General features: G+C 38.6%; 1 protein-coding gene across 4 annotated transcripts in view; it reads right to left on the bottom strand.

Moving 5' to 3' along the window:
* Positions 1 to 2,203: 2,203 nt before the first annotated feature.
* The window catches only part of TCF12 (transcription factor 12), a 388,587-nt gene continuing 377,881 nt past the window's right edge, over positions 2,204 to 12,909 (bottom strand). For all 4 annotated transcript variants that reach the window (XM_082616676.1, XM_082616675.1, XM_082616677.1 and 1 more), the window contains 2 exons: positions 7,693 to 7,846; positions 2,204 to 4,558 (listed from right to left, as the gene is read on the bottom strand). In XM_082616676.1, the coding sequence (XP_082472802.1) occupies positions 7,704 to 7,846 (143 nt within the window). In that variant the 3' untranslated portion in view covers positions 2,204 to 4,558; positions 7,693 to 7,703. The remainder of the gene's footprint in view (positions 4,559 to 7,692; positions 7,847 to 12,909) is intronic.

Raw genomic sequence — 12,909 nt, 5'->3', positions numbered from 1 at the left:
TTCGAGGGACAACCAGTCAGGGGAGTGCAGTTAGCTCTCAGCCTCCAAGTGCAGAACTTTGGAGGATTCAAACTGAGGCCTGTCTTCTCAGGTCACTCCCAGGTGACTGCCCACCACAGGGACACTGGCACCTTACCACTTCTGTCCAACACAAGACTCCTCAATGGGCAATCTTCTTGGACCTCAGGACTTTGTCCAGAGCTACAGGCAGTCTGAAGTTCTCCTTACCTAATCCGCCTTCCTGTCCCCTTCTTTCACAGATGTCAGACCTGCATCATGGTCTGAAGCCCATCCCTAATTACTCCTGATTCCTTTCCCTTTTGTTTCCCACAGGTGCTACCTCCAATAAATCCCTTGCACTTCTATCTTGGTATCTGCTTCCTGAGGACCCAAACTGACTTAGCTGCCAACCCATAAAGTGTGACTGGGCAAAGCCTACTGGCTCACTCTTTTGAAATGTGAAGGTTTAAAAAAAAAGTCCTCATAAAACGTACCCAACTGGAGGGCACTGAATATGTTTCATTGGCTTGCCTCCAAAGAATGTAGACTCCTGCAAAGATGGGTTGACATCTTCTTGGGGTTGTTTTTTAACACCATTTACCTCTCTCACAGGATGGCTGAAGAAGAATCTTCCTGGGAGCTGGTTAAAAGGAAAGCTACTATTTATTTAAAAAATATTTATCATTTATTGAGTACTTATGTGACAGGAACCAAGGTAAGAGCTTTCCATACATTGTTTCATTCAATACTTACACAATTCTAATATGTATCTCCATTTTTCAGATAAGGAAATAGAGCTAACTAGATGTTGAGCCTGGACTGAATCGAGGACTGTTTGATGCCAAAGCTAATACTCTTTAACCTTTGATACACACACACATGCATGCACACATGCATGCACACATGACGTGATGTACATTTAAATTCTGAGTTTCCATGGAAGAAAAAATATATGAACTAGAGGAGAGATAAATGAAAGAAAAAAATGTAGTAGAGGAGAGAAAAAAGTGAAGCCACTAAATAGAATTGGCCTAAAAGTCTATAAAGACAAAGGACAAAAAGTAAAGGCAAGGAGATTTTGTAGGACAAGTTTTAAGTGTCTTGATCTGTTACTTGTTATGTGCTTTTGGAAACATACAACTTCTCTGGGCCTCAGTTTTTATAAAGCTATTAATGAGGTGGTTGACAAGATGGTCTCTAGATTTCATTTAACTCTAATATTCTATATTTTATTCATCAATCTGTATAAAGAAAAATCGAACTAAAATGTTTGTTTTCATCAACTCCTACGAGTAAAATGATCTGTTGGGCCTCCAATGTGAACAGTGGATTTCACAATTCACCAGGAGAAGCAATTTGCCAGGATCCCAAGAGGGTGTGATGATGATCTTGGGTGTCTCACATATAGGCCCTACGAAAGTTTGTCCAAAAAAGTTCATCCACTGTTTGTTTTAGGCTCTTGCTTGGCTGAAGTCCTTATGGATAATCACTATGCATATTTTTGGCAGGGGGGTGGAGTGGGGCTGTATGTGAAAACTGGAATGAGAGCAGAACTTTTAATCTGAGAACAGTAAATAATACCATCTCCTAATTATGAGATAGGCTTTTTCTGATAAAAGGGACATAAAACATGTGAAAGTGCTTCAAATAATGTTAATTTGAAAGCTTCATCTGAGTCCTTTTCCATCTTCGTTTTTCTCTAGATCTACAAATAAGCAGATTTTAACTACTAATCACCATTGGTAAACCTTCAGGAAAAGGCTAAAAGGCCACTATCAGTAGAGAGGGCAAAAGGAGAAACATATAACCCAGAGAAGCTACAGACTAGATTAGCAGCTTAGTTCTACAAGTCTGATTCTGTCCTGATGGGTTTCCCAGATAAAGTCACAGACAATGCACATAAGAAAAGCAGCGTGGTCCTTAAACATTTTTGCCACACACGCAAAAAAGGAACTATGTAAGGTGATAGATGTGTTAACTAACCTTGCTGTGGTAATCATTTTGCAATATATACATATATCAAATCATGACGTTCTACATCTTAAACATACACAATATTATATGTCAACTATATCTCAAGAAAGCTGGGAGAAAAGAAAGAAAAGCAGTGTGAGCATTCCTGGGAGCAATGAGATGGAGGAAAAAAAACCAAAATGCATTATTGTTTGAGAGAGGAATGTAAAAAACTCACTAGTTTACTATGTTAAAAAAAAAGATGGCACATTTATTGCTACATAAATGTTATATACATATTGTGTTTTCTGTTACAGTGACAGAAAAAATTTTGAACTTCTTGCTGCTGGTTCAAAAGATTTATCAATAATACCTTGAATTTGACACAGGATACAAATCTGCAATAAACCAACAATGGAAACTGGAGAACAAGATGAGAAGCAATTCATCTCGGACAATTAGCTCTTACAATACTCCATAGGTACTACACGGTATGCTAGAATTCTACTATGGTCTTAAAATGCTATTGTAAATTTCTGATATTAATGAACAGGTTATGGTAAATAACCCTACATTTTTACTACCTAATATAATAAAATAAAGTAAGAAACTTTTTACTGAAAACTTTTCGATTTCAAAAATCTAGAAAGAGTAATATTTAGAATTCAAGAAATTTTCTTACAAGATTATTGTATAAAAGACTAGCTACAGTGAAAAATAAGCCAAATGTTTTTTTCTTTCTATTTTATGAAGGAAAGCTTCTGGGCATACTGCAAAGTCTAATATAGCGAAAAAGACAACAAGCTCCGAAGAAAAAAGGCCAGGCAGTGGCATATGTTCACTCACACATCATAAGCAACAACTTCTGTTTTAGCTGATTAACACTGAAATGAAGAACAAGGCCACAGAGAGTGTCTGATGTAATTGGAGAATATAGGCAAATTAAAGTTACCAAAAAGTCCACTACGTTCACGAAAGACTGATTTGTTAGGAATTATCCCGATTGGAGAATCTGAAGTTCTGTCTTAATTGTTTTTGTTCTTTCAAATTAACAGAAATCTTTAAGTTACATAGTGATTTGGGTCCTTTCTTCTGTGTGCTGATTGCCCTTGTTGATATTGGCTATAAGGAATTATTAAGCCAAGACAACCTTGTTTAGCATGTTTTTCTCTCCCAGTGTTGTTGTGGTGGAAGACAGGTTTCATGGAAGTTCAAAGTGATTATTACGTCTTAAAAACAAACTCTTAAGGATTAGAGACAGAGGGGTGCCTTAATGCACAGTATTAAGATGGACTGACAAGGACTGGTTTAATGCTAATCTGGCTCATCTTCTTGGGACAGGGCAGATGGTTTGCAGTTGATTACATCACCCACTGAATTCCTCCCCACTAACCAGCCATCCAAACGACAGAGAAATAAAGGCTAGAATAAGGACACATGGGTGACCATTGCTCTTGTATTCCATTAGGTAATTAGCCTCAGAGTGGTGTGTTCATTTATCACACTACCTGCCTTGGTGACTACTGGGTTGTTATATTCAACATAATCACAGCCTGAAAATCTTCTTTGTATTTTAAATCCATTTTGTGCTTACTTACAGCTAACACTTTATAAGTACTATATGTAGTACTTACTGCTTGGAAAACAAAGCAATTTCTAAAAAGTAAATTCTTCCCTTGTAATTTACACTTCTATTACAAGCTTTACTATGAAACCTAGAAGCTTGAAAAGTCTTGTTATTATTAGAAATAAAGCAATATTTATTTGGGGGAAAATATAGGGGACAAAATTTCCCCTTTTAAAATCTTAGCTAGGCTATGGTCACAGATGGTCTCTGCTTATCTTTGTAAGGTAAATATGCAAAGCACATAGGGCTACATGGAGGATTCTGGACTGTGACCATAAGCTATTCAGATTCAGAGACCAAATACAACACCCAAAAAGAAAAAATAAAAATGAATGAAAAAATGAGCACGAGAGAAATGCTATATACCAAGTAATATTTTCCTATTTCTTGGAAAACACTATTCATATGGCAAAAGGATAGGAGAGGGCAACAAAAGACTTTTCCCTTCCTTTTTAAGACACTAATAGGTATGCCGGGAATGCTAAGGGCCAATGGTTGTCACTGCTTTGTTCTCTGCACGCGAACAGCTTTAACTAATGCTGGCATCAGCTGAGTGGAGATCAGCTTTCCACATTAACTTTTTCCCTTTATATGTAGACCTTACAGTTCCATAACAATAAATAAAATTTGTAGTTACAATGCATTTGTCAATTCAGTTTAGGCACAAGGCAACTTCCACGGTGAGTGGAGAGATCGAGACAGTCTCTGATTGTGCAGAAGCGACACACTGCTTGCAACAAAATGATATGTTGCGAACATCTCATGGGCTGATGTTCTGTCTGATGAGCTTCCTATCTTCACTTCTGATGGAAGTGTTGACCAGCTGCTTTGATCGTAGGATTACATTTGCATTTCTTGCTTCAAGTGTTTTGTTTTTTCTTCTCCCTCCTATCAGGTTTGTGTCTTCAGATAATCTGAGTTGTCCAAGTCCTTATGAGGAGAGGTCACCTTCTATCTAGCCTACTGATAACTCTGGAACTGTGGCAGGGAGAGCCAAGGGAGAGAATAGAACCAATTAGGACATCGTGGTTAAAAATAAACACCTCCCCAGAAACAAAACAAAACAAAACAAGTTGGTATTCCTCATTTATACCCAGGTTTACACTAAATTAGCAGTCAGCTACATGACTTATAAATGAGGCTTTTTCTTTAAAGGTGTAACTGAAATGGTTTTACTTGATGTATGTGGTAAGATTTTTAAAGGAGATCATATAATTATAGAATCACAAGATAGAGGATTATATAACAGCTGTGGTAATTATGCAAACCTTAATTTTGGCAACATTCAGGTTGGCAATACCTGAGCTCTGAGGTTCTACTCATCCAGTTCTCAGTGGAGAGACGTTAAAGCATATATTTATTGCTACATCCAGTCCACTGTACTGTGTTAACTGTTTACATCTATCTCCTCTAAACTGAAAGTTTCTGAGGGCAGGGACCATTTTGAATTCATTTTCACATTGGTTTCAGTTATTGGTCCATGGTAGGTCCTCAGTGTCTATTCAATGAATTTATTAAGAAAATTTACTCTATTAGTACAAATTTTATGTTTATATTCTTAATATAATATACATAGTAGTAGCTCTGAAATTTCCCATTTTATCCATTTTGGATGGAAATAGCTTTAGGAAGAATCATACTTTTCACCTCCTTATTAAACAAGGGCCACAGCATGGTTTTATATTAGAGTGATGCTCTTAGGGATGGATAACTGAGACATTCAAAGCCTCGTGGCCTTATATTATTGTGCTTTTATAGTCAGTCATTCTGTGGTCATTTATCAGCCATTCTGATTCTAGCAGTCATTTTCCTGCTGCCCAATCTCTTGCTGGTTTTAATCTGCTGCTATCCAGTTCTATAAAGAATTGAAGGTATCAGATGAAACCAGATAACCACCTTTATGAAATTAGCAATCTTTAAGACTTATTTTAATATAATAAACACTAGCCTTTGAAATCTTATGGAACAAAGTGCATTTACTACATTTCTTATATAACCTTGAAACCTCTCCCCACTCCTTTTAAAAAAGAATTTTTTTTGATAGGTGAGAATGCTCAATGTTTAATTTTAACCTAAAGTGGGGGAATTTCCTCATAATAGAGAAAAGGATAGAGCTATGAAAGAGTAGGAGATACAGAAGCAATGAAAGAACAGGAAGTAAACAGTAGGGGAGAAGAGAGATGTGAGGTAGGGAGAGAAAGCTGACAGAGAAAGAGCTAGAGAGAGACTGGGAAGAGAATAATAGGAAATGGGTACAACAAACTAGAAAGACAAGAAAAGAAGACCCAGGCTCTGAGGTAAATGTGACGGCTGAATGTGAAGTGCTCTTCTCACAGCCTGGTGGTTACCTGGTACCCGACCATAGGAAGGTACCTCTACATAATCCGCCAATTTAGAAAGTCCCTTTTGCACCAAGAAACACTTGCCTGTATTTATTTTGAAGACTTCAAAATTTATTTTTGAATAAAAATATTTTTTCATGATATTCTATAGTTTCCACAGAACATGAAGCAATGGCATGGGTTTTAGAGGATCTGTAATTTAACTAGCTCTTGCCTAAAGCCCCGTTGACATGCACAGTCTGTTACAGCTGTTTTTTTTTTTTTTTTTTTTTTTTGGTGGGAGAGATGACAGGGTTTTTTCCAGCGTGCTAATGTTAGAATTATAACTGACACCTAAATAATTACATCAATACTTCCTCCTCCGTCCCCAAATGAAATCTTCCGTTTTGGTCTAGTTTGATCCTAAGAAGGATATATGAAGAGGTGGTAGGAAATCAATTTCTTCAGGAAAAGGTGAGTTATTGACTAATCTTTGTAGTTTACAAAATATTCTATCAAGTTCCAAACTTTCAGCTCAAAATGAGATAGCCACAAAGCTGACAAAATGAAATTGCACTCAGTATTTTTTTCCTGCTCCAAAGCTCCCATCCATTTACTTTTACTACTGCTTTTACTCTGCTGATGAAACTAGGAAAAGAACTATGCACTGCTGAAGGCACATTATAAAACTGAAGTTACCAGTTCTATTCCTAATCCATGCTGCAAGCTATATTTTGTTACTGACCCAAATATTTAATTATGGTCTGTATTAATTCTGTCACCCAAATATTAACTTTATAACTTATAGATAATATGAATGTATATAGTTACGAAAAAGATGGTTCACATTATCTAATTACTTGGGCAACAACCTGCTACTGCTGTTGTCACTTTGTTAAAAAAAAAAAAATCACAAAGAAGCAAACTGTTTAGCTCATGAAGAGGAAGATAAAAAGAACAGTCTTTCAACAAGTAAAATTCCCAAGAGAAGGATGTTCTGATTCTATCATATACAACACCTCTACATTCTTTAATAGATTCCGCAAGGTGTAACTAATATTCTTACAGGGGAAGGAACATGCGTATTACAGACTTCCATTAATGATCCAAATGGAAGCAAGCAATAACTGTTTTGTGCATGAAGATTTCATGATAGAGAAGAGGTAGATGGTTAACAGAATACTGGTTGATGATACCATCAGGTACTTCTGAGTAGAGGAATGAGGACCATGAGTGGTAGCAAAAGTATTTTTTTTTTTTTTTTGCTGTACGCGGGCCTCTCACTGCTGTGGCCTCTCCCGTTGCGGAGCACAGGCTCCGGACACACAGGCTCCGCGGCCATGGCTCGTGGGCCCAGCCGCTCCGCGGCATGTGGGATCTTCCGGGATCGGGGCACGAACCCGTGTCCCCTGCATCGGCAGGCGGACTCTCAACCACTGCGCCACCAGGGAAGCCCGCAAAAGTATTTTTTGATAGATGAGTCACTGCACTGTTTTCTCCTTGGATCAGAATAATATTCATGTGAGGGAGTATACATGATGATCCAGAACATGAGAGCCCAAAGTTCTTTATGAATCAAAGGACAGTATCACATTTTGAAGAGAACAGTAATTTGGTATAAAATGACATGGGCTCTCTAACTATATAACAGAAAGGTAAGCTGTTGGATTCCAAATTACACGTGACCTTTACCATGACCAGTGCTACCAGAGAATTCTGTTCAAAGGTTCTAACTCAGTTTAAGATGAATCAGGGGAATTCCCTGTACTTTCTTTTCATACCCATACTTACCTGGCTGATGTTTACATATGACCCATAGGGTTGGTAGTTTCACTAAGCCCAGGATGGGTTCCTGGCAGTGTGGTTGGTGGCTCTGCCGATACGGCAGAAACTTTTTCTTCTTCCCTTCTCTTAAGGCAGGCTGCTTTGGGGTTAAGGTTCCTCTCTGAAATAGGGGAAAATAATTTCATCGTTAGAGACAGGAGTTATGAATCATGGACTCCTGGGTCTTAACCTGAACAAATGGCTGTTATTTTTTCTCTCTGTGGGGATTACCAATCTCTGTGTAATTCCATTCCTATAATGAATAACCTCAGAGGCAGCAATGATATGCTTACATAAAACCTCAGCATTAACTGAGCCTTAAAACTTAACTTATAATTCTTTCTGACCATTTTGTGTTTTCTTCTTATGATTTAGTTTTCCAGGGTTTGACTTGATCTACATTAATATCTTAAAGCAGTTCTTTTACTGCTTCATCCAAACACTGTGGCAAATGCTGTTATTAGTCTACCGAATCTCCTCAGTGTCCTGTGAAGATATGATACATTGAACTGTTATGAATGCTGACATTCTCTATGTGCTGGAGAGGGACATCTGTGCTTTATCTAGAATTCTACCAGTTCAGAAAATGATAAACTAAGAGACACCCTCAGCCATTCCTCTATAGGAAATATGCCAACCCCTCCAGGAAGAGAGGTAGCCTGAGTATATCCTGCTTTTCTCCTTTGATTTATATGCAGAATGAGATGATTGAGAAGTTCTTTCTACAGTTGGGGGTGTGACTGAGAGGGTTATAAAAACCTTTACTGCTTTGTATATGAGACAGCAGAGAAGACTGAATGGAACTTCTGATGTGGGCATTTTCAAAGGAGCTTAAAGTGTGGGATACTACCATATGAAATAAAGATAAAGAAAATCCACTGAACTTAAAACCCACTGAATGAAAATCTACTTGGGAACTACAGTTCCTGTTATAACTTCTTTAAATGAGTTTTAAGTACAAGATATCTAACCCATGACAGCTCCTGGTGTAGTTTTTTTTTTTTTTTTTTTTTCTTTTTTGCGGTATGCGGGCCTCTCACTGTTGTGGCCTCTCCCGTTGCGGAGCACAGGCTCCGGATGCGCAGGCCCAGCGGCCATGGCTCACGGGCCCAGCCGCTCCGCGGCATATGGGATCCTCCCAGACCGGGGCACGAACCCGTATCCCCTGCATCGGCAGGCGGACTCTCAACCACTGCGCCACCAGGGAGGCCCTGGTGTAGTTTTTTGTTTCAGTTTATAAGTTAAAAGTTGTTACACTTATTTTTATAAACTGATTAAAAATGTGTTAATGAATATAATATAAAAAGACCACTTAAGGGCTTCCCTGGTGGCGCAGCAGTTGAGAGTCCGCCTGCCGATGCAGGGGACACGGGTTTGTGCCCCGGTCCGGGAAGATCCCACATGCCGCGGAGCGGCTAGGCCCGTGAGCCATGGCCGCTGAGCCTGCGCATCCGGAGCCTGTGCTCCGCAACGGGAGAGGCCACAACAGTGGGAGGCCCGCATACCGCCAAAAAAAAAAAAAAGGACCACTTAAACTTAGTCTGTAATGAAAACAATATTTTATGTAAGTTGTAATTTTTTTTACATGTTAGATTTTCTTGAAATGATGGCCCAAGCTGAATGCAACATAGCAGAGCTTTTTTTAAAAAATGTATTTCCTCTTTCAGGGAAAGTAAAAACATATTTGAATGTGCATATTTCAAAACACACTTATAGTTCACTTCTGAGTCTTAAAAAAAGTAGACAAAAGACTTTATTATGGTAAATTTACTGACTATTTTTACTCATACATGACAATAACATTTCATCATCAAAGTCCCTGCATTTAGGAAAAGACATGAAGCCTGTACAACTCTGAGGAGGCAATGAAGAAAGGAAGGTACACTCTTACTTAATTTATCAAGATAACTAGTAGTAGAAATCGGCATGTCCATCATTATGTAAAAATATTAGGAGCTGCTTTCATTTTTTAATTTTTATTGTTTATTTTTTTTTGGCCATACCACGTGTGGCATGTGGGATCTTAGTTCTCCAACCAGGGATCAAACCTGCGCCTCCTGTGCTGGAAGTGAGGAGTCTAAACCACTGGATCACCAGGGAAGTCCCAGGAGCTGCTTTCTTAACAAGGAATTGTGTACCTCTGACAAATAAGAGAAGTCTGTCTTTTTTTTTTTTTTTTTTTTGCGGTACGTGGGCCTCTCACTGTTGTGGCCTCTCCCGTTGCGGAGCACAGGCTCTGGAAGCACAGACTCAGCGGCCATGGCTCACAGGCCTAGCCGCTCCGCAGCATGTGGGATCTTCCCGGACCGGGGCATGAACCCGTGTCCCCTGCATCGGCAGGTGGACTCTCAACCACTGCGCCACCAGGGAAGCCCGAGAAGTCTGTCTTTCATTAGGTGTCATATCTCCTTTACTGTGTAGGCAATAGTCTCAAACAATGACCAGAGAGACTGAAAAGAGGGCACAAATTAACATGTGAAATCCAAAGAGGAGAAAGATTTCAATGTTTTCTAATTGAAACATTCTCACATTTCTCTTACAATGGAACACTGCTCTTATCTTACTAAGACTCTAGGAGGCATGATCAGAATAGCTGGAAAGCACCAGAACCAAAAACTCAAGTTAGGCAAGATTTTGTAGACTCCTACAATGAGTCAGACAACACTCGCTGGAAGAACCAAGAGAGTAAGCTCTACGAAATGTGAAGTAAGTGAGCTTTGATCCAAAAAGGCAAAAGCTAGTGCTGTTGCTTCGTACTTCCTGGTCTGTGTGAGCAGGCCACGGCAAACACGTTAAGTAGCCAGGAAGGCCTGATAAAGAGGTAAGAAGAAGTCAGACATTATATGCGGAGCATAAGAAGCAATTGTCTTTCTTACATTTCTATTAAGGGTCTATTATACTCTGGTATGTGGCTGAGGACTTGCCTCTCTATGATATCATCTTCTTAACATTTTATAGCACAATATTTGGCTAATGCAACAGTCACTTCTTCAATATTATGATTAGGTAAATATTTGTTATTCTATCTATGTGGACATACTTGCAAGGCAAGAATTCTGTATTTTTTTGTTTCCTTGTTCATATGACTGTTTTTCCTGTAGTTAATAGTTGCTTTGCTTTTCATTTGTTAGTAATGCTAATTCCCCGACTCCCCGAAATGCTCTAATAGATCTAACAAATGCCTCTCAATATTTCTTCCTAAAATCTCAAACACATCATCATATTATCTATTAATTCCATCTTCTTTCCCTGTAAACCTTTCTTCCACAGCTAATAGTCTTCTATTTTCAATGTAAACTGGTTCTTTTCTAGGCCTAGTAGTTCTTGTTATGGGATTTTCTTTTGCTGCTCCCATGCGTTAGATCCTTTCTTTCCCAAATCCTATGCCTTTGTCTTTGTTGATTATGTCCTCATTTGGCCTAAGCATATGTTCCAGATGCTTCCTCAGAAAGTGTACATGGGAGGTAAAATTTTAAAGTCTTTGCATATCTGAACTATCTTTATCCTATCTTTACATTTTAATTAATAGTTTGGCTGGATATAGAATAGTAGGTTGAAAGTGATTTTTCCTCAGAATTTTGAAGGTATTGTTCCACTGCCTCCTGGAATCCAGCACTACTTCTTCAGAACTCTGATAACATTTTGAGTGTTGTTCCTTTGTCTCTGAGCTATTTAAATTTTGTCTCTAAAAGCTTTAGGATATTCTTTTTAACCTGGATGCTCTGAAATTTCATGATGATACACTTCAACTTGAGGTAATTATTAAAATCATTATTCTTTTAAAAAAATTAATTAATTAATTAATTTTTTGGCTGCATTGGGTCTTCATTGCTGTGCGTGGGCTTTCTCTAGTTGCGTTGAGTGGGGGCTACTCTTTGTTGTGGTGCGCTGGCTTCTCACTGTAGTGGTTTCTCTCGTGGAGCACAGGCTCTAGGCGTGCGGACTTCAGTAGTTGTGGCACGTGGGCTCAGTAGTTGTGGCTCGTGGGCTCTGGAGTGCACGCTCAGTAGTTGTGGCACACAGGCTTAGTTGCTCTGCGGCATGTGGGATCTTCCCAGACCAGGGCTCGAACCCGTGTCCCCTACATTGGCAGGCGTATTCTTAACCACTGCACCACCAGGGAAGTCCTAAAATCATTATTCTTAACACAAGATTAGAGTTTACCAATCTTGAGACATGTACTCTTTAGTACTGGTAAATTTCCTGTATTACTGCCATGATAATCCCCTTTGCTCTCTTCTGCTCTTACTCTACTAATCCTATTGGTCAGATGTTGGACTTCTAGATTGATCCCCCCTAATTTTATTAGTTCTTCTCTCCTATTTTTCATCTCTTTCTAGGAGATTTTTCTCAGCTTTATCAGCTAACCTCTACTATATTTTTTCTGCTATCATATCATCTGAATTTCTTTTTCATGGCTTCTTTCTCTTTTATGCATATATTTTCTCTTATTAGAAGATATTAATTAAAAATAAAAAGTTTCCCAATGCTTTTTGCATGTCTGTTTTCTTCTTTCTTTTTTGTTTGGTTTGATCTCAATTTCTCTTTTTCATGGTGGTTTTTCTTAAATCTTTCGCTGTCCTTTAATATTAGAAGTAAGACATCAACTGGTGGGCTTTATTACTTTATGGTAATCCAAAAGTGAGAAATTATTACTCAGGGATTCCTAAATCTGGAGGTCTTTTCTCTAGAGTATTTTAATTTCTTTAGAAAAGAATGATCCCATTTCCTTGAGGATAAAATTAATATACTTTGTTGCCAGCATTACGAAAGTAAAGCAGGACACAGGGCTGCAGGTCTCACTGTTCAGCTTCATACTTCACTCATTCTCCACTCCTCTTGGTGTTTCAGATTTGCAGCCTTTCATATTTCACTTTTTGCTAAAAATAATCCTCCTGGCTTCTATGGTGGAAGGGAAAAGAGGGCAGAAGCAATATGAAGTACAGAGGAGACTTAGGGATCCAACTTTCCATAGCAAACGTCCAATGAATCTTTCTGTTTTCAGGTCTGATGCCTGACTTCTGCTTTTTCCAATAATTAGTACCTCCAAAGTCCAGAGGCTTTCAGGGGATAGGGGCCCTGTAAGGCAAAATGTTCTGCTTCTTGCTGGTATTCCTCTCTGTTCCATTTAATTTCTTCTGTCTAAGTAAGTCAGTTACCACTTCTCCATCTACTTTTGCTCTC

The sequence above is a fragment of the Mesoplodon mirus genome (genome assembly GCF_964341445.2).
Source record: "Mesoplodon mirus genome assembly, chromosome: 4".
Lineage (NCBI taxonomy): Eukaryota > Metazoa > Chordata > Mammalia > Artiodactyla > Ziphiidae > Mesoplodon > Mesoplodon mirus.
This window is presented reverse-complemented; position numbering and strand designations above follow the sequence as displayed.